Source organism: Apium graveolens, chromosome 11, assembly GCF_009905375.1.
Source record: "Apium graveolens cultivar Ventura chromosome 11, ASM990537v1, whole genome shotgun sequence".
In the NCBI taxonomy this organism is placed as follows: Eukaryota; Viridiplantae; Streptophyta; class Magnoliopsida; order Apiales; family Apiaceae; genus Apium; species Apium graveolens.
In genome coordinates, this window is record NC_133657.1 from 102,017,598 (window position 1) to 102,040,678 (window position 23,081).

The 23,081-nt window shown below is 39.0% G+C and overlaps 1 protein-coding gene and 1 non-coding gene across 2 annotated transcripts; both read right to left on the reverse strand.

The window, feature by feature from the left end:
• Positions 1-569: 569 nt before the first annotated feature.
• Positions 570-2,774, reverse strand: LOC141695739 (subtilisin-like protease). Its single transcript, XM_074499962.1, has one exon. It carries the CDS (start codon positions 2,772-2,774, stop codon positions 570-572), a length of 2,205 nt encoding a protein of 734 aa, XP_074356063.1.
• Positions 2,775-14,063: 11,289 nt separating this feature from the next.
• LOC141698870 (small nucleolar RNA R71) lies at positions 14,064-14,170 on the reverse strand. The gene has a single exon (XR_012565369.1). It is a non-coding gene; the product is annotated as a small nucleolar RNA R71 (small nucleolar RNA).
• Between the last annotated feature and the right edge of the window lie 8,911 nt (positions 14,171-23,081).

Below are 23,081 nucleotides of genomic sequence, written 5' to 3' on the forward strand. Positions count from 1 at the left end.
AAACTCCACATACAATACATACATACATTAGATAATGTAAGCTACATAAATTGAGGTAAAAAATTGATATGACTTATAAAATAATACAAAATTTCCACTTCATATGTTAAAATAAAATTTTGACATGACTTACAAAATTAAATATATTATCATTTGATAATGAGCTTATATATGTTTTTTGTAATTAATTAAATGTATGTTGATAAAAAATATTTAAAATACAACTAAAATATAGCTATATTTTTATTGATCAGCGATAAACTTCTTTTTAAGCATTGTCTATTTGTAAACAATTGGTAAAATATACTTGTTCTATAATTTCCCATAAGAAAATATAATTACATTCTAAAAAAAATTATTATCATTTTTAATCTTTTTACTTATTTTTAGGTAAAATAAAATAAAATTATGATCTTTATAAAACAAAAATTTTCAGTAATTATATTAATATAATTTTATAATTTATTTTGAATAAGATAAAAGAAACAATAACGCAAAATCATACATTAAAATTATAACATATTACCAAGCGTCGCCCAAAGTAAAGCCAAAACCAAATCTAACAGGCCCTAAAGCTTTACAGAGATGGGGCTTCTTACTGCATGTTTATCGGAGATCCACACTAATGATCCTTGAACAAATGGACTCTTGGGAACATTTCCTGATTGGCTAAACTTCACTTTATATGTAAGCTGTTGGTTCACCTTGGAAAACTCAAGGCTAGCCGGTGTTACGCTTACCATAACACCAGGTGGTAAAACAATTTTTGGAGTGTAAGACGAAACAGCATCCCCAACGTTAGTCACAACTCTTGTGTATTCTACTGCAGAGGAGCCTAGTGAAATTGAGAAAGAAGGGTAATTTAACTCAGCTTCCTGGATACTTGTTTCGTTCGCACAACTAACCACCCTGTTTACAATGATTCCAACTTGATTATCAGTGTAGCCTAATCCGCACAAGTATGGTATATAATCAGAAGGTTGGTTGTCGTAGACAAGTCCAGGATCACTGGCTTTTGAAGGGTTCACATGACCTGCACCAACAGCGAAAATGTCAGCGGGTGAACCTGTTTCATCATTAATAGGCTCATTGTTCAAGTTAAGCTGATCAGCTGTTGTCATAATTGCGGACTTAATGGCAGCCGGTGACCAAGTTGGATGGGCGCTTTTTATCAACGCAGCAATGCCACTGAGGTGAGGACATGACATGGATGTGCCAGACTCCAGGTTGAATGTTGCTTTTGTATTTGTCATGTAATCAACCGATGCTGCAAGAATGCTGACACCAGGGCCTATAATATCAGGTTTTAGTATTCCAGGGCTTGCAACACTAGGCCCTCTGGATGAAAAAGCTGCAACTGCAGGGGCCGAATGACCTCCAATCACAGTTCCTTTGAATAAGATTGTGGCAACAGGCGATGATGTCGAACTCATGTAGTTCTTGATTGACACTCCAGTAGAAAAGCCCACATGTGTTGCTGGAAGAACATGAGGATCAGGTGTTGTACTGTCTCCACTTGACTCTCGATTCACTAGTATCATCGCAGAACCACCAGCATCTTTCACCGTCTGTCCTTTGGAAGTTCTTAGTATATCACCCCCTCGCTCACATATAACTACTTTTCCTTTAACATCAATTTTGTCCAGTGAACTTTCAGCACACCATGTAGCATTTTCATCACCACTAGAGCCAGGAAAAACAAGTGGCAACAACGTGTCGGGGAAATCTTTTGGCTGAAAGAGCGATTCACCATGTAATTCATTCTTGTTCCCCAGAAGTACAGTTGCTCTTATGCTTCGATCAATTGTGCTAGCTCCGACAGTGAGAATCCATGGAGCGTCGTTCGATAAAGAAGAATGAACTGGACCAGAATTTCCTGCTGCGCAACTCACAAAAACACCACTCTGAATTGCACCAAATGCACCCACAGCGATAACATTGTCAGAGAAAGGGGTTGGAAATCCTCCAAGTGACAGAGAAAGAACATCAACACCGTCCTCGACAGCTGCATCCATTGCAGCCAATATGTCGCCTTCAGAACAGTCCTCATTACAAACTTTGTAAATAGCTAAATGAGCAAGGGGTGCCATGCCAGAAGCAGTGCCAGTAGCCATGCCAAAAGTGTTAGCACCCTCCACAATGTTTCCAGCAGCAGTACTAGCTGTGTGGGTTCCATGGCCATCCTCATCGTGAGGCGGGCCAGATTCTCCTGAAACAAAATTCCTGGCACCAATCAACTTGTTATTGCATGTTGTGCCATTCAATTGACATACCCCTTTCCACTTAGCAGGCGGAGGGGGAACACCTTCATAACTAAATGAAGGATGATTATCAGGGGTGATCCCAGTGTCCAAAACACCAATAATCACCCCTTTACCATAATTGGACCCTTTCCAAAATCCAAAGTTTTGGTGCAATCCCAAGAAATTGGGACTATGAGTTGTGAGTAAAGAAAACACTTTCTGCGGCCTAATGGATAGGACTCCTGGCATCTTCTCTATTGTTTTAGCATCCTCAAGCGATAATCGAGCAGCAAAGCCATTGACAACTTTGCTATAGGTGTGGACCATTTGCGATTGCTGGTCCAAACTTGATAAAGTTTGTGGCAAAAATGAATGGTAATAATTATTGAGGTTTTCAAAAACAGACAGGGCCCTGATATCAAGTACATTTACATGGACAATGTAGGTTTGTAAACTGGGGTTTTTCTGGGAGGTGGCTGGATGCAATATGTCAGAAAGGCAAAGTAATGTGAGGAAGATGAACAAAACCATATTTGCTAATTCTTATACTTTTACTTTCAGGTATTACAGTAACAACGTAGTATTTATACTACTCCAGTTATGTTTAGTTTGGTCATTTTGGCATTTCTTGTGTTGGCAGGATGTGTTTGTTTTGTTGAACATGATTGGGTCATATAGCTTTTTTGTTGAGGTTTAAAGACGGCTATGTAAATAATACACAGAGAATCCACTATGTCGCTAATATGCTCAAATCTGATTTCGAATTTTGTAGCTGGATAATCTTACTTGAAGAATCTGTAGTGAAACTCTCGAATTTATTATTGTTACATATATCAAAATTCGCCAGCAAGAGTCTTTGGTTCCCTGCACTGTTTATATGTAATTTTATTTTAATGGCAATATGATGCCAACAAATTTTTATTTCTAATATGTGTTGTAAAAACTTAGAGAAAAAAAACACCTACATTTTGCAGAGAACTTGTACTGCTATTTTTCTTATTTCCTCTTGTAAAACTCAAGATAAACTAGTCATTATAGGCTTTACAAACATATTAAAACTAACTACTACTAAAACTAACCACTACTAATTAATGGGTAAATTACATGTCTGTAATTTACTCCATAACTCCACTACCCCACTAATAAACAATTCTAAAATAATATTTTTCTCTAATAATTAATCTATTGCTAAATATCTAAAATATCTAATAATTAAATAAACAAATAATTAATAACTAAATTTAAGATTATTCCAACATTCACCCCCATAATCTTAAATTTACGAAGTACTTTCTTTTCGCCTGTGATGCACTTCTCACCACCATCAATTTTGATGCACTTTCTCATCAAACACACTTTGGAGCACTTCTCTCCAAAAACACTTTGGAGCACTTTCTCTCCACAACTCTAAAGGAGTGGTTCTCCCTCGATCAATTGTGTCATCCTTTCTTCATCATTCTGAAATCTACAATTTTTTGCCAAATGCCCATATTTTTTGCATTTGTAGCATTGTGGCTTTCCTTTACCAGCAGTCTTTTTCTTCATGTCCCATCTTATGACAATGGTTGCGTTGAGCTTTGTTGTCTGTACCTTTTGATGATGAAGCTTTAGCTAATAGCAGTCCCTCATTTTTTCTTCCAATTTCTTCCTCCGTCATTGATCTCCTTTGGATAATGGAATAGAGACGGAGAAATTGTTTGATGCCATGTAAAATATTAAAGATAATATATATATGTATATGTGTATTTTTATAAGAGTTTTGTAAGCCCTGGATCATATGGCTTGATGCCAATGTTGAAAAACCTTAGGAAAAAAAGAAGACACCTACAGAAAAAAGACACCTACATTTTCCCTTTGCTTCTCTTGCCACTTCTTCATCACATTTTTTGATTTGGGCTGCTATTGGATTTTGTGGAAGAAGGGTTGGCTCAACATCACTCTCAATTGCTTCCCACAAACACATAGCTTTCAAATATGATTTCATTTTGATAGCCCATGAATTATAATGATCTCCTTTGAATAATGGAATAGAGACGGAGAAATTGTTTGATGTCATGGAAAATATTAAGGATAATATATATATATATATATGTATATATATATTTTTATAAGAGTTTTATAAGCCCTGGATCATATGGCTCTGATACCATGTTGTAAAAATTTAGAGAAAAAAAAAATACCTACATTTTGCAGAGAATTTGTACTGCTATTTTTCTTATTTTTCTTTTCCTCTTCTAAAACTCAAGGTAAACTAGCCATTATATAGGCTTTAGAAACATATTAAAACTAACTACTATTAAAACTAATCACTACTAATTAATGGGTAAATTACATGTTCATAATTTACTCCATAACTCCACTACCCCACTACTAAACAATTCTAAAATAATATTTTTCTCTAATAATTAATCTATTGTTAAATATCTAAAATATCGAATAATTAAATAAACAAATAATTAATAACTAAATTAAGATTATTCCAACAATATCAAAATGTATTCTTATACGAAATAAATAAGCAATGTTATTATCTTCAATTCTTCTTACTGTGATGGAGAGTAGGTAGATGTTCACAAACACTACCTTTCTATGTGACTTGAATAATCAAATATACATGGAAAACATAAAAGTTATGCTTCCAAAAAGTAGTATACAAATTAGTTTGTGTAACTGTAATATTCTTTGGAGCCGGAGACAATAGTCCAAATATCCTTTGCTGCTCACTCTTGCTTTGATGTTTGCCTAAGAAACTCTAATGGAAAACTACAATCATACTTGTTCTAGCTTCAGTTTTTGTTAAGTACGTGTTTTAGGTTTAGTTTCACCACAAAAACTTAGTAGTCCACTTTTCTAGTTTCCAATGGTGATGCTGCCAAATCCTGCCATTTCTTGCTAGACCTTCTTCCATGGATTCTTGATGACACAACTAATGCATTTGAAATTAGTTAACCGATTAAGTTTTTAAGAGTATCTATATTACCTTCTCTAATTTGTGGGCGAGAGAAGAATCCCTGCGCACCCAAGGATCCAGTGCGCTGCGCAGCAGGTAAGTGTAGAATCTCTGCTCTCTACACCAGTACCAGTACATATGAAAACAGATCCTGATACATAGCTATTTAATCAGTTTCTTAATTTATTGAGAAAAATGACTCACTCATGTATATTCTACACATAGCATCAGGCAAACCTTGAGCTATGGCAACACTGGACCTGCAAGTGTTATCCAAAATCAAAAGATTCATGCCCGACATACAGAAGTGAGATGAGCATCCCCTTCCCAGTCCCATAGACTATTCAGACATTAGAGGAGGCACAGTTAGGGGAAGCACATGTGGAGAATACAACAAACTATGAAATGCTTCTAAATTCATTATAAGAGATATTATATGATTTGTAATCTCATGCAGTTTTTACAAATACATATTTCCTTAAAGTACATGGATTAATACGGTAAAATATATGGATTTATATGATCCTTCTCCCAAGTTAGCAGACCATACACGTGAATTGCTGTGAAACATAAAATGAATGATTGATTCTAGAAATGAAAAACATCAAAAATAAAAACATAATATGTATTAAAACTGAGGTGGCGAAAATCAGATATTGGAAAGTCTTGAGATTTGTTTGGTTCCCTATTAAAGAGTACCTTTGATATTTTCCAGCAAAGCGAGTAAGAAACAATTAACCACATTCTATCAGGTGTCGTTGAATAACCACTGCGTCAGCATTGAAGGATCAAGGATGGTTAGCCACCTTGAATTTCCTTCTAATTATATTTCTTGAACTAGATTGCTTATTCACGGCAAATCCATTCGTGACATTAAAAGGGTACTATTGCTATAATATCGCACCCAAACAAAACTGCTAACTCGAATGATATACTACACTTGGATGAAAATAGAAATTCAGTATTTGATGTTAAATATATAATTAAGTATAGATGTTAGAATTGTTATCAAAATCTGTAATTAATATATATAATAGAAGTGTGTGCGACACTCACCGTATGTGCGAGTCGTTAGTCTCCGAGGATAAAACGAGAAGACGAAGATGTTACGCGAACAGTATCGGCGAAACAGAACGGAGCAAGAAACTATCACCGGGAAAGAGAGAGTAAGGTTTGTGTTTAGGAGGCGGCTATGTGTTGGATATTGAATGTATCAATAACCCTAAGACTGTTCTAACATAATAAAAGGAGGCATTGTTGTGCAAGACATGCCAGTATCATTACAAGACTAAGTCAAATTGACAGTCCTAAGAATTAGTTGTATGATAATCTAAATTTGTATTTTGTACTGTATTACTTGAGTCTGTAAAAATGTCAAAGATTAGACTAGAGTATTTTTCTGTAAACAGTCTCAAGGCTAAGAATAAACTCTTGAAGAAGATCATGCCTCAGAGAGATTGTGAAGAAGCTTGGAGTTGAATAAATCTGTTTTAGAAAAATGTCTAAGTCAAGAAATCTACAAGTCACAGATCAAGTCATATAGATAATTCATTCGAGAAGTCCAGAATGACTTATCGAGAAGTCCAAAATAGCTTATAGAGAAGTCTTAGAGATATCGACAAGCCAAATGAAGACATGAAAATTGGAGATATCGACAAGTCAAATTATCATTAGAGATTTCAGAGATATCGACAAGTCAAAATGTTTGTTAGTCCCTAATAATGCAGCAAGAATTACAGAAGGGGGGGTTGAATGTAATTCTAGTAAACTTTTTCTTGAACTATAAAATCTTCTAATTCAAACTATATATATAAGTGTTTGATTTGCAAGGTGCGGAATCACAAGTTAAATAAAATAAAAACACAAAGTACTAAAAACACAAGTTTTTAAAACTTTCGGGTGGATTTGAAAGTATCCACCAGATATATATATATATATATATATATATATATATATATATATATATCGAGTTAAGAACTCCATGAAGAACAAATTATCTCACAGCTGCTTTACAAGTAAACAAATAAACTATAAAGAAATTCTTAACAGTTATAACTTTTTCTATTTCTCTTCTAAAAGTGTTTGCTTAGTTATTTGTTCTACTAGCTATACTTGGATTATATATTACCAAGTTTACATGGTAATTAGACAGGATTATAAAACAAAACTATCAAGTCAAACTCCATGCTGCTTCACTACTCTATTCCAGCATCTTTGAAAATTTTCTTAACTTGCATGGATAATGCTCCTTTGTTCTTCATTTCCTGTTAAACAGGCTGCCACATTCCTTTTGCAAACACCCAATGCATGTGCCTGTATTGTAACTGTCTACAGATGTTTGAATTGATCATCCGTCGAGTACATGCTTGTCATCCGCCGGGTTGTCTTGTTGATCATCCGTCGGGTAGCTTTGTTAATCGTCCGTCGGGTAGCCATTTATCACTTGAATCCATTTCATTTGTGCATAATTACAAGACATCTTATATTTACATTTAATCAACCTATTCTGCACATCTACTAGCAGTCTACATGACTCATAAGCTACTACAGAATCTACACATAGATGTTTGTAGAAATGTGCTGCATGACTTATTATTACATAAGCTACTCACCCGATGGATATCAATTAGTCATCTATCGTGATTATATTGAATCATCTGTCGGGACTATAATTGATCATCCGTCGGGTGCTACATTTTTCACTAAGTTAAATCTACTAAGGTGTTTTATTAATATAATCATCAGGTTCACAATATATTCCCAACAATCTCCCCCAATTTATGCCTACTAGAATTGTAGTCATAAATTAAGAGAAACTTGATGATAACAAAACACCCTAAAAATAAAAATTTATAAGGTAGTAGATAAAACTAAAAAGTGCTACAATATTTACTGAAGAATTTACAAGACAAAGTGTACAAAGATTTGCTCACAATCATTTTCAAGGTGCTCCTCTAGTCTGAGCAGATTGATCTATTTCCTTGATGGTCTGGATTTCTTTCCAAGCTTCCTGTTGTTTTCTTCTATCTGATTTTGGAGCTGTCTGTGGAACTCAAGTTCGTCAGGTTCTAACAGATATAGCATTTCTTGCATTTCCAGTAGAGTCTCATTGCTAGAGATGCTCAGCTGGTCCTCTAGTCTGAAGAATCTTCTAACTCCCTTATCATCAAAGAATTCCATCAGCCAGTAGGGCCTTAGATGCACTCTACTTCCTGTGTAAAAAAAGGTTAAAGTCTTTGGGAGTGCATCTTTGGCTCTAATACTCCTCAGTTCTTCAATCTTCTTTAGAACTAGTCTTCTAGATGTCACATTGAATCCAAAGTTCTTCTTGAAAGATGAATAGACTTTTATCAGTATAGATTGGCTCTCTTGAAGAATCCTATAAAGTGGCCATATCGTCTCTTTTCCTGCCTTGTACTTGAATACTAGCCTTTCAGGTAGATTCCTGTAAGCATCAATCCCTCTAACTTCTTCCAGTTCATCTAGATAGAGGTTTAGATCAGAGAATTCCTTGATGTCACAGATGTACATAATATCTCCCTTGTTGACTTTGGTTTGAGCTTTGGTTAGGGACTTGGATCTGAGAGTTGAGGGCTTCACTTTCTTGACTGCTCTGGTCTTTGTTTTCTTTGGCTTCATGAAATGAGGTAGATTGAGTTCAGGAATTGGTAGACTATCCCAGTCTATTGGCTCATCCTTTGGAATGATAGGTTCACCATGGAAATTCTTGGATGGATCTATCTTGAATTCTTCATGTGCCACAGAGGGCATGGATGTTTGAGTTGTTATAGAAGTAGACTCTTTGGGAAAGTAGTCTTTCATCTCCTCATCACTGAAATCCAATTTTCTCTTGATTCTTTGCTTGTAACTTGGTTTCTTTGTCTGTGGAGGTTCATCTTGCACTACTTGATCTTGATATTCAACAATTACAGATGGTTGTGCAGAAATTTGTTGTGTGGGTTTCACAGCTTACAATTTGGCCAAGATAGCAGCTTGCTCCTTCTTTTGTTTGAGCTTTTTAGCATCTAGAGCAGGTTGCTTCTTTTCTTGCTTCAATCTTGCCTTTTCTTCCCTTTTTGCTTCAAAAAATTGAGGGTGTCCATCCACCACACAAATTTTCTTACCATTTCTGAAAATCTTGGCAATTCTCCTTTTTATAGCTGAATCTGCAGGATCTTTGTAGAATGCTATAGACCTTGCCAACAGCTTCTTCTCATTAGGCTTTGGTGTCTCATACACTGTGTCCAAAGGGTTTTTGAGTAAAGACTTTGGATAGTTCACCTTTGGCTTCATGATTACATCTGCCTTTGGGGATTTGATGCAGGATGTCTGGCCTCTCTCCAGATAGTTCATGCTCATATCATTCACATAAATTTGCCTGACTTGAGAGTAATGAATGACTGATTTTTCTGGCTTCTTTGCTAGACCAATTTTTTTTGAATATCCTCATCAATTTTCTCCCAGTTGATTGGACTAAACTGCTTCTTCTCGGCTGCTCTCAAAGTGGTTGCTGCTTCATTTATCAGATCAATGTTATCTTTAGTTGGTGGCTTTGTGCAAGCAATTGTTGGCACATTGCTTTACTCACTTGAATGTTAAGCACTTTTTGCTCCCCCTCACTCCTAGAACTCTCTTTCTCCCCCTTTTTGTTATCATCAAGTTGATTAGAGGAGGAGGTCTGTGCATCCACCAGTTTCTGAAGCAAGTCTGTTTGTTGAGCTTGGTGTAGATGGATTGTTGTAAGAGAAGCTTACATAGCAACCATTCTTTTGTCCAAGGAATCCACCTTGGTTGCAAGATCAGAGTTTTTCCTGAGCTGTCTTTTGATGTCTATCATTGTTGTCTCTGGAAGTCTAGCTTCCAACTTGTCAGAGATGTCTTTCTTAAGTTGATCAACTTCCTTTTTGATGAGGGAGACAATTTGACTTTGTTGGTAGCCTGAGATTTGCTGTAGTTGGAGATAAGCAAGATGTGCTTGCAGAAGCTTCTTGGTGCTAGCATTTGTGGTTGATTGAAGTGCAGACTGTGTTTGGCTGATAAGTTGGATGACTGTGGTCTTGAAATGGTGATCATCACATTTCTTGGAGAAGGCCCATGATGGCATTTCTGATCTGGAACTAGGGCCTACTTCTCCCCTATGTCCAATGGCTCTTCTTCATTATCTCCACCCTTACCTCCAAATAATTCTTCTGAACCACCTATCTCATAAGCAACATCATCAGCTGTTGAGGGCAAAGCTGTGATGGCATCCTTAGCTCTTTGCATGGACTGTATGGTGTGCACAAAATTGAGCATTCTATCTGCATTGTCATTACCCTGTCCAGCTAGAAGTTGATATTTTGGAATAGGGTGAGTAAATGTCTCAGCATCCAAGGAGGTAGAATCTATAATAGCTTGAGTTTGCTGAGATAGTCCCTCCCTGTCTACATCCTGGACATTCATTAACTCACTTACAATGACATCCACCCTTATATCTCCAGTACCTGCATTTCTTTTATTTTCTCTCTTTTCTTGCATCAAGGTCTCACCATGGCTCCCCACCCTCACACCCTCACCTTCACCATCTAAGGTGGGACTCCTCAGACTCACTTTTGCTAGTCCTGAAGAAATGGACTGCATTGGATCACTCTTTTCCTCTCCTTTTTCCTGGGAGCAACCCAGGCTCTCACTCAAGTCACTACCTTCCCTCAATCGTAATAGTGATTGCACAATTACTAAGTCATCTGCACTTGTAACTATATTTGAACTTTGGAGTTGTGCAGAGACACCCGAACGATGAGAAATATCCATCAGGTTAGTAATTTGACTATCTGACGGATGATTGCTGTTAGGCACATCCGTCGGGATACAATCACTACTCGGCGGATGAACAATATCCATCGAGTGAGTAGAAATGAATGAGTGTGGAGTGGAGACTATTGTAGACTCTGTGCAGATTGATGAAAATTTTGGCACAGATGTCTCAACAGTCTCAGAAAGAAATGGCAAGTGAGCCAACAAATCATCTAGAAGATGATGCTCACTTGCATGGAGTTTTGGCTTCTCCAACAGAGATAAAGATGGAGAATATGGTTGAGATGTTTGAATCATGTCAACATCCAAAGAGTGTGTGGGAGAATTTGGTGTTTGAGGTGTTTCAATTTGTACAGATTTTGGTTGTGACTCCATATTTGTTGGAGCCACATCAATTTGACTTTGAGATGGTACAGTGACTGGGTCTTTAGCTCCAGTTTGCACTGTGTGTGTACCCTGTACATCCCCAAGGATTTTAGTTTTTTTCTTTCTTATGTAAGTTTGTGGTGAACTTGTGTCCCTTCCCCTTTTGTTCTGTGCTCCTGGTTGAGAGCTTGTTTAAATAGTTACATTCTTTTGGGAGGATGAAACTAGAATAGAGCTTTTTTCCTTATTATCAACCACAGTTTGTTGGAAAACTGTGGTGTGGATTGGTTTGGGTACACTATGCTCACCTTCCTTATTCTTAGGGATTCTTTGATTTTCACCCTGTCCATCACCTTTCTTACCCACCTTCACACTCCCCTCTTTAGGTTTGGTGGATTTTACAACTGATCTCTTTTGAAAGAAATCAGAGGGGGCTTTTTTAGCTTTGGATTTAGAAACTTTTGATGGTTTTGCAGCTTGGGTAGGCAACTATTGGGTCATTGACACAGTTGACATTGCAAAGCAAAGAAATGTTTAAGGTTGGAGGAGTAGAGACAGTTGAAATTACCTCACTTACCTGAGGTGTGATAAGTGGCATTTTATACCACTTAGAACTTCTTAAAATGGCTTAAATTGGTGTCTTGAAATCAAGTATTTTGTGTATTTAATGCGTTTTTCTAGTGTTTATGCATTTCAGGGTATTAGTTGCATTTCGGGGGAGGAATCATCAAGAATAAGCCTTGGCATGTGTTCACCATTGCGAGAGGAAAGGAATGGGCAGATTACGGCGAAGAAACGGAGCAAGCTTGGAATTTTTCCAGTAGGGTCCTGCGCGCCCACGCAGCAATGCTGAGCGGCCGCGTAGCAGCCTGCGCGCCCGCGCAGAAATGCTGAGCGGCCGCGCAAGGTCGGGGAAAAAGCTGAATTATTTCAGACTTCTACTTCTGTGTGGCTTCCAACTTCTATGTAATCTGAGTTTTATGGGACTATTATATAGGTAGATTTGAGACGTTTTTATAGAGAGTATTAAGGAGATTATGTTTTAGATTGTGTTTTACGCAAGAAGCGAATGAGATAAGGAAGAAGACCGATTTAGCACACCGCAACGAAGAGGAAGCATATATTCTTGTGATTCTTGTTTCGTTGTAATGTTGGATGCTAGTTTTCTTGCTTTGACTTATTTACTCTTGTGACGTACTCTAGTTTAATATAATTAGTTTAGTTATTATTTTCTTGTGTTTGTTTATCATGATTTCATATGAACCCATGATGGCGATAAGTTCTATTATGGGCTAATCGTGATCATGGGGTTACAACGGATTTATTATGGAATTCTTTAGTTAATTGTTTAATACTTTAGTGTGTGATGATTGGATGATATCTAGTATTGGTTGCGCGTATTCGTCTTATGTGCGTCGCGAACATATAGGATAGGGTGTTAATCTCTTGTGAAGCGACGGTGGATCTTGAGATTTAGAACTTGCCATGCTAGCATAGGTTCATGTACATTGTGCATGATTAGTGGGTAACTTTAATAGTTTTATTTGCCCTATGTAATCAAAAGGAATAACTTGTGCTTAAATCGTTGTGTTGTCAATTTCTGTAGACATATAGGAACTCAATATAATTGATGACTATTCAACTTCTATCTTAATTGTGGATGCTTGGTAGAATGGTATTAGTACAATGAAAGTTGGCTTTTATCAGTTTCGTGTTATTCGATTAATATCATCACTGTCACATGCTAATGGTAATAACAATGGCTATAGAAGGAAGTAATAATGAAGTTGTGATCTCATGAGTGTTTTATTATTGATAATTTGAAGTGTTAGTTAAGTGGTTAATTAAGTAGTTAATTATAGTTAATATTTAATCAACAATTTTAAGTGTTATCTTAATATTGAGAAGTAATCATACATTGGTGAGTGAGTTTAATTAGACAATAACTTAGTCTGAGTCTCTGAGGGAACGAACTAGAAAGTATTCTATATTAGTTGCGAACGCGTATACTTGCATGAATATTAGTGCGTGTTTTCGCCCTAACAAGTTTTTGGCGCCGCTGCCGGGGACTCGGCATTTTTGTTTAGTTTATGTACTTACCATCATTGGTCATTAGGACTCAGTGATTAGGACGTAGTAGTTACTTACTCTTTTCGGTTGTGTTTCAGGTACTTTAGCAAGCGTTTATGCAAACTCGTTCTCGTGCTCGCAAGAGGACTTTAGATACAACTGAGGAGACAAACGAAGTTCTTGATATTCCGGAGAAGTTAGATTTTGAGGATTCAGATTCAGGAACTGAGCAGAAAGAACCAGTAAACATGGGAGATCGTATTGTTCAAGCTGATCCAGCTCTTATGGATTTTTCTCGGCCTAAAATTGATGATATTCAGTCAAGCATCCTTCATCCGGCTATTCAAGCTAACACCTTTGAAATCAAGCCGGGCACTATTCAGATGGTGCAGAATTCTGTTTCTTTTGGAGGAGCGGCAACTGAAGACCCCAACATGCACATAAGAAATTTTGTCGAGATCTGCAACACTTTTAAGTATAATGGCGTGACTGATGAGGCTATCAAGTTGAGGCTTTTCCCATTCTCACTGAGGGATAAGGCTAAAGACTGGTTACATTCTGAACCAGCTGGGTCCATCACTACGTGGCAAGATCTTGCGCAAAAGTTTCTGGTGAAGTTTTATCCAATGGCAAAGACTGCTGCTATGAGGAGTGCTCTTACTCAGTTTGCGCAGCAACCTACAGAATCTATGTGCGAGGCTTGGGAACGCTACAAGGAAATGTTGAGAAAATGTCCACATCATGGAATGCCGGATTGGATGGTAATCACTGGTTTTTATAATGGTTAGGGGGCCCAATCTCGGCCCATGCTCGATGCAGCAGCTGGAGGCGCCTTATGGGCTAAAAGCTATACTGAGGCGTATAATCTTATAGAGACAATGGCTGTAAATGAGCATCAAAACCCAACTCAGAGGATGACGTCAGGCAAGGTCGCAGGTATTCTGGAAGTTGATGCAGCCACCGCTATTGCAGCCCAGCTCCAAGCGCTATCAATGAAGGTTGATTCTCTGGCTACGTATGGAGTTAATCAAATAGCTATGGTTTGTGAGCTTTGTGCAGGTTCTCATGCTACGGATCAGTGTTCTCTTGTCAACGAATCTGTTCAGTATGTGAATAATTATCAGCGACAACAGCAGCCTGTGCCAGCGACCTATCATCCTAATAACAGAAATCATCCAAATTTCAGCTGGGGGAATAATCAGAATGCTATTCAGCCAATATATCAGCAAGGAGTAAGTAAACAGTTTAACCCACCTGGATTCCAGCAACCACAGCAGTATGCTACAAGGCAATCATATCCTCAACAGGGAAGTGCAGCTGCACCTACTAGTGCTGATTTTGAGGAACTTAAGCTGTTGTGCAAGAGTCAGACGGTTTCTATCAAGACCTTGGAAAATCAAATCGGTCAATTAGCCAATGCAGTGCTCAATCGTCAACCTGGCACTCTTCCCAGTGACACGGAAGTACCAGGCAGGAAGGAAGCTAAAGAGCAAGTCAAGGCTATTACCTTAAGGTCTGGAAAAGTAGCTGATGCTGAAAAGGCAAAAGAAGTCGAAGCTGAAGTTGGAGATGAAGAATCTAAGCAAAAGGAGAAAGTGGCGGAACCAAAGAAGACTACTGTTGAACACACTCTGCCTGAGGCTAATACAGGGGAGAAACAGCTCTATCCTCCACCACCTTTTCCTAAGAGATTGCAGCAACAAAAGCTGGATAGACAGTTTGGGAAGTTTCCGGAGGTGTTCAAGAAACTTTACATCAATATACCTTTCGCTGAGGCTCTGGAACAAATGCCTAGTTATGCGAAGTTTATGAAGACTATTCTTTCAAGGAAGGTGAAACTGGATGACCTTGAAACCGTTGCTCTCACGGAAGAATGCAGCGCGGTTCTGCAACAAAAGTTACCACCAAAACTGAAAGATCCAGAAAGCTTCACCATTCCTTGCACCATTGGCAATCTAACTTTTGACAAGTGCCTTTGTGATTTGGGAGCAAGCATTAATCTGATGCCCTTGTCGATCTTTAAAAAGCTGGATCTGCCTGATCCAAAACCCACATACATGTCGCTACAATTGGTGGACCGTTCCATTACTTACCCAAGGGGCATAGTTGAGGATGTGCTCGTCAAGGTGGATAAGCTCTTCTTTCCAGCAGATTTTGTTATTCTGGATTTTGAGGAAGATAAGAAGATTCCCATAATCTTGGGGAGGCCTTTCTTGGCTACTGGCCGTACCTTGATAGATGTGCAAAAAGGGGAACTTACTATGCGGGTCCAAGATCAGGATGTGACCTTCAACGTATTCAAGGCAATGAAATTCCCTACAGAAGATGAGGAGTGCTTAAAAGTGGATGTGATTGATTCTGCGGTTACTTCGGAACTCGAGCACATGCTAATGTCTGATGCTTTGGAAAAGGCCTTAGTGGGGGAATTGGACAGTGATGATGAAGATAGCAACGAGCAATTACAATATCTGAACGCTTCTCCCTGGAAGCAAAAGCTGGACATACCATTTGAATCTCTTGGTACTTCTGACCTTAAGAATGCTGAAGGGAAGCTCAAACCATCAATAGAGGAAGCACCTACCTTGGAGCTCAAACCACTACCTGAACACTTGAGGTATGCTTTTTTAGGTGATTCATCTACGTTACCTGTTATTATTTCAGCTGACCTTTCAGGTAGTGAGGAAGACAAGCTCTTAAGGATTTTGAGAGAATTCAAATCGGCTATAGGATGGACCATAGCAGACATCAAGGGGATAAGTCCTTCATATTGTATGCATAAAATTCTGCTAGAGGAAGGTAGTAAGCCAACTGTGGAACAGCAACGAAGACTGAATCCCATCATGAAGGAGGTGGTGAAGAAAGAAATTCTGAAATGGCTAGATGCAGGCATCATTTATCCTATTTCTGACAGCTCGTGGGTGAGCCCCGTACAATGTGTACCTAAGAAAGGAGGTATCACTGTGGTCGCAAATGAAAAGAATGAGCTCATCCCTACTCGAACAGTTACAGGATGGAGAGTATGCATGGATTATAGGAAATTGAACAAAGCCACAAGGAAGGATCACTTTCCTCTTCCATTTATTGATCAAATGCTTGACAGATTGGCGGGACATGAGTATTTTTGTCTTCTGGATGGTTATTCCGGGTATAATCAGATTTGTATTGCACCAGAGGATCAGAAAAAGACTACCTTCACTTGTCCATTTGGCACATTTGCTTTTCGTAGAGTTTCGTTTGGGTTATGTGGCGCCCCGGCCACCTTTCAGAGATGTATGATGGCTATATTCTCTGACATGATTGGAAATAACGTCGAAGTGTTCATGGATGACTTCTCCGTCTTTGGACACTTATATGATGAATGTTTGAATAATCTACGCGCCGTACTCAAAAGATGCGTGGAAACTAATTTGGTGCTTAATTGGGAGAAATGTCATTTTATGGTGCGTGAAGGCATTATCCTTGGGCATAAGGTCTCTAGCAAGGGTCTGGAGGTGGACAAGGTGGGAGTCATTGAAAATCTTCCCCCACCCAATTCTGTGAAAGGAATCCGTAGTTTTCTTGGTCATGCGGTTTTTTATCGGCAATTCATCAAGGACTTTTCAAAGATATCTAAGCCGTTGTGCAATTTGCTTAAGAAAGATGTGCCTTTCAAATTTGATGATGAATGTTTGGCAGCATTCGAGACTCTCAAGAAGAGTTTGATCACTGCACCAGTTATTACAGCACCAGATTGGACAGAACCGTTTGAGATGATGTGTGATGCGAGTGATTATGCGGTAGGTGCAGTTCTGGGACAGCGCAAGAAAAATCTCTTCCATGTGGTCTACTATGCGAGTAAGACTTTAAATGGTGCCCAATTGAATTACACCACTACTGAGAAGGAGCTTTTGGCTATAGTCTTTGGCTTTGAGAAATTTCGATCTTATCTGCTTGGTACGAAAGTAACAGTATTCACTGATCATGCAGCTATTCGCTATTTGGTTTCTAAGAAGGATTCGAAGCCGAGACTCATTCGTTGGGTGCTTTTACTTCAGGAATTTGAGTTAGAGATCAAAGATAGAAAAGGTACCGAGAATCAAGTAGCTGACCATCTCTCTAGGTTGGAGAATCCCGATTCTACTTCACAAGATAGGACGTTAATCAATGAATCTTTTCCGGATGAGCAGTTGTTTGCAATTCAGGAGGAAGAACCATGGTTTGCAGATATTGTAAACTATCTTGTCAGCAATATAATGCCTCTTAATTTGACATCCGCGCAAAAGAAGAAGTTTCTGCATGAGGTGAAGTGGTATATGTGGGATGAACCATATTTGTTTAGACAGGGAGCTGACCAGATCATCAGGAGATGTATCCCGTTCTGTGAGACGGAGGGGATATTACGAGACTGCCATTCCACGGTTTATGGTGGACACTATGGAGGTGAGAAGACGGCAGCTCGTATTCTGCAAGCAGGTTTTTTCTGGCCTACTTTGTTCAAGGATGCTCATCAGTTTGTTTTAAGGTGTGATCGTTGCCAAAGAGTGGGAAATTTGTCAAGGAAGGATGAGATGCCATTAAATGTGATGCTTGAAGTCGAGGTCTTTGATGTGTGGGGAATCGATTTCATGGGGCCTTTTATCTCGTCTTGTAATAATCAGTACATCTTGCTGGCAGTCGATTATGTCTCAAAATGGGTCGAAGTTAAAGCTTTACCGACAAATGATGCAAAGGTAGTACTAAATTTTCTTCATAAGCAAATTTTCACAAGGTTTGGAACGCCTCGGGTAATCATAAGTGATGAAGGATCGCATTTTTGCAACCGTAAGTTCACTTCTATGATGCAGCGTTATAATGTAAATCATCGAGTAGCTACTGCCTATCATCCGCAAACAAATGGTCAAGCGGAAGTGTCTAACAGAGAGATAAAGCGCATTCTAGAGAAGGTTATTTGTCCGTCAAGGAAGGATTGGTCTTTAAAGCTCGATGAAGCTGTTTGGGCTTACAGAACAGCATACAAAACTCTACTTGGGATGTCACCGTTTCAGTTGGTGTACGGTAAGGGATGTCATCTACCGGCGGAGCTTGAGCATAAGGCCTACTGGGCATTGAAGAAATTGAACCTGGATTTAGATGCAGCTGGTAAGAAAAGAATGCTTCAGCTTAATGAACTTGATGAATTTCGACTTCAAGCGTACGAGAATAACAAAATGTATAAGGAAAAGGTGAAGAGGTGGCACGATAGGAAGCTACATCCTATGTTATTTGTGCCAGGGCAACAAGTTCTTTTATTCAACTCTCGGCTCCGACTTTTTCCTGGGAAGTTGAAATCAAGGTGGTCTGGACCTTTTATTGTCAAAACTGTGTTTCCACATGGAGCGGTGGAAATTTTTGAGAATGATTCGGACCAAGCATTCAAGGTTAACGGTCAGCGGTTGAAGCACTACTATGGGGACATGGCAAACCGAGAGGTGGTTAGTGCCATTTTGTTGACTACTTGAGAAAGGTACGGAACGTCAAGCTAATGACGAAAAAGAAGCGCTGCGTGGGAGGCAACCCATGAATTGTTGTTACAGGAACCCTTAGAAGTTAATAACCTATCCAAAAATATAAAAAAAATCAGAAAATAGGGGCTGAAATTTTTTTTTCCAGAGACCCTCTGCGCGCCCGCGCAGCTATGCTGAGCGGCCGCGCAGCTTGCTGTGCGCCCACGCAGAAATGCTGAGCGGCCGCGCAGGGGTCGAGTTCCAGAAATTTTTTTGCAGTTCAGAGAAAAAAAAACACAAAAAACAGTTTTAGCCCATAAACCCACGAATTGTTCCCACTATCCCATCATTTTAACCCTTAATTCCCAAACCCTAATCTAATCCATACCCTATATATACATACACCTATCCTACATATCTCCCACAAAACTTCCTACACTTAAACCCTCTCACAAACATCAAAAATCAGTTCTTACACACTTCTATTCACGAATCAATGGCACCCAAGAGAGCACGCACTATTGACAGCAGCAGCACAGTTCCTACTGCTGATTCATCGAGGGGCACTGCTGCAAGGCCTCGGTTAACTGACAGAGCTGTGGAGGAGGAGTACACTAGGCTGTTGGGGAAGCCGATTCTGAAGGAGAGGGGGTTTTTACCATCAGGGAGGGATGGTGAGTTGTTGCCCATGATTGCAGAGAAGGGGTGGATAGCTTTTTGTGAGTCACCCGAAGCAGTACCGATGAGCGTTGTTCGCGAGTTCTACGCGAACGCGAAGGCTGAAAAGAATGGGTTTTCTGTAGTCCGTGGGCTGACGGTTGATTATCATCCTGCGGCGATTCGCCGTGTGATTGGACAGCGAGAGAGGAAGCCCGAGGAGGAGAACTGGAATGAAAAGACTGCTGAGGATTTTGACTTGGATTTGATTTGTGCGACTCTCTGTCGACCGGGCACAGTTTGGAACCGCAGTCCAGCCAATAATGAGTATTGTCACTTTCCGGCAATCTCCATAAACAGGTATGCCCGTGCATGAAATGCATTTATATGTGCTAATATTTTGCCTTCTTCACATGCACACGAGGTCACAGTTGAGAGAGCACAGCTGTTGTGGGGAATTCTGAATGAGGAATATTATGTGGACCTTGGTGAGTTTATCTACCAAGGAATTCTGAAGTTTTTGAGGGGAGCAAAGCATATGAACATCCCTTATGCATCCACGGTTACGAAGCTATGCCGAGCAGTGGGAGTGAACTGGTCGGCTCATGAGCAGTTGCAGTTGCCAGCAGCTCCGATAGATTCTGGCACTCTGAATGGGATGCAGGAGTGGACCAGTGGTGAGCCTGAGGAGCATGGGCTGGGTTATCGTCTTCCAGGAGGGCATCCAGCACGAGGTGCTACTATGGCCAGGCCAGGGCGTGGTGAGGCTGGTTCGTCGAGAGCTCAGGAGGGTGCTGAGATGGGTGATGCCCAGTATAGGAGGCTTTCACAGCGGATGAATGCCATGTATGAGACGCAGAGTAGGTTTGCTCAGGAGCTCACCCTTGCGTTAGGGACTACTTTTCGAGGCCTTGGAGCTGATATCCAGTGGCCAGTTTTTGGTGAGGACTCTGCATACCCGCCGCCTGATACTCCACCCGCTGAGGGTGAGGATGATGATGACTCCGAGTAGGTATACCCTGTGTTCCTTTCTACTACTTTCACTGAGGACAGTGAAGATTTTTAGTTTGGGGGTGGTAGTTAAAGGAATATTGTGTGTGTGTCATTCAGTTGCATATTCATGATAGTTAGTTCATATAGTTGCATAATTTATGCCATATAGTTTTTTTTTATGAATGTCATGTAGCTCATGCATTTACTATGATCCCTTTTGCAATGATTTATCGACTGAATTGTGATATTGATGCGAGTGTAGTGATAACATTAAAGTGATATTAAGTTGTGTAGGTTGATATGCATGCTAAAAACAATTGTAAGTCCACTGAGTCTTAAAGAATGCGTAAGGGCTAGATTGTTGTTATGATTTGGTTGTTTTCAAGGTCAATCTATTTATTATGCTTAGAATTTGATTATAGGTTCTTAGTGATAAAAACAAGAAAAAGAAAAAATTTTTGGAGAAAAAAATATGGAAGTTGTTGCTAGTTGTGGCTAGGCGTCAAATGGCTAGTAGCCGGCTCGCTTATGTTGCGAGTAGTCTAGGATTGAGTAAGATGGAGCGAAACGCACTTGCTCAGAAGTAAAAAAAAAAAAAAAAAAAAATTCTGCATAATTGATCAAGAGTGGGCTCTTTGGTATTCGAGTTATTAAGTTCTTAGGGGACTTTGTGCCTAGTGACCTAAGGCTTTTAGAGTCTGGGATCCGCTAACCTAACGCTCGTTACATGGATACCATTGTATAAGTCTTTTGTGGACCTCACTCATTGCACGGTCAAATAAGCATTTGATTTGTAAATAAAAAGCACAATTCCGTAGTAAGCTCCAGAGTTCTTGTAGTGTTGTATATCACTTTGTGCCTAGAATTTTTATTCTTTGTATAATCGTGGGATTGCCTTGAGGATAGTCTAGTCATAAGTAATTGGTCTAGTTCCGAAGCATATCTGTTAAGCATTTGCACACACCACATTTCTGGCTGTTTGTCCGGTTGCATGAGTTTATTGATCTTTAGATGTCTAACTGCATTCGTTGAGATATGACAATTTGGTTGGTTAATTGTAGTAAGGGGGATCGTTGCATTTTCATATAGATTGCATTCATGCATATTTTTCTTTGTTTTGAGTCTGTGACGCTTGAGGACAAGCATCGATTTAAGTTTGGGGGTGTGATAAGTGGCATTTTATACCACTTAGAACGTCTTAAAATGGCTTAAATTGGTGTCTTGAAATCAAGTATTTTGTGTATTTAATGCGTTTTTCTAGTGTTTATGCATTTCAGGGTATTAGTTGCATTTCGGGGGAGGAATCATCAAGATTAAGCCTTGGCATGTGTTCACCATTGCGAGAGGAAAGGAATCGGCAGATTACGGCGAAGAAACGGAGCAAGCTTGGAATTTTTCCAGTAGGGTCCTGCGCGCCCGCGCAGCAATGCTGAGCGGCCGCGCAGCAGCCTGCGCGCCCGCACAGAAATGCTGAGCGGCCGCGTAAGGTCGGGGAAAAAGCTGAATTATTTCAGACTTCTACTTCTGTGTGGCTTCCAACTTCTATGTAATCTGAGTTTTATGGGACTATTATATAGGTAGATTTGAGACGTTTTCATAGAGAGTATTAAGGAGATTATGTTTTAGATTGTGTTTTACGCAAGAAGCGAAGGAGATAAGGAAGAAGACCGATTTAGCACACCGCAACGAAGAGGAAGCATATATTCTTGTGATTCTTGTTTCGTTGTAACGTTGGATGCTAGTTTTCTTGCTTTGACTTATTTACTCTTGTGACGTACTCTATTTTAATATAATTAGTTTAGTTATTATTTTCTTGTGTTTGTTTATCATGATTTCATATGAACCCATGATGGCGATAAGTTCTATTATGGGCTAATCGTGATCATGGGGTTACAACGGATTTATTATGGAATTCTTTAGTTAATTGTTTAATACTTTAGTATGTGATGATTGCATGATATCTAGTATTGGTTGCGCGTATTCGTCTTATGTGCGTCGCGAACATATAGGATAGGGTGTTAATCTCTTGTGAAGCGACGGTGGATCTTGAGATTTAGAACTTGCCATGCTAGCATAGGTTCATGTACGTTGTGCATGATTAGTGGGTAACTCTAACAGTTTTATTTGCCCTATGTAATCAAAAGGAATAACTTGTGCTTAAATCGTTGTGTTGTCAATTTCTGTAGACATATAGGAACTCAACATAATTGATGACTATTCAATTTCTATCTTAATTGTGGATGCTTGGTAGAATGGTATTAGTACAATGAAAGTTGGCTTTTATCAGTTTCGTGTTATTCGATTAATATCATCACTATCACATGCTAAAGGTAATAACAATGGCTATAGAAGGAAGTAATAATGAAGTTGTGATCTCATGACTGTTTTATTATTGATAATTTGAAGTGTTAGTTAAGTGGTTAATTAAGTAGTTAATTACAGTTAATATTTAATCAACAATTTTAAGTGTTATCTTAACATTGAGAAGTAATCATACATTGGTGAGTGAGTTTAATTAGACAATAACTTAGTCTGAGTCTCTGAGGG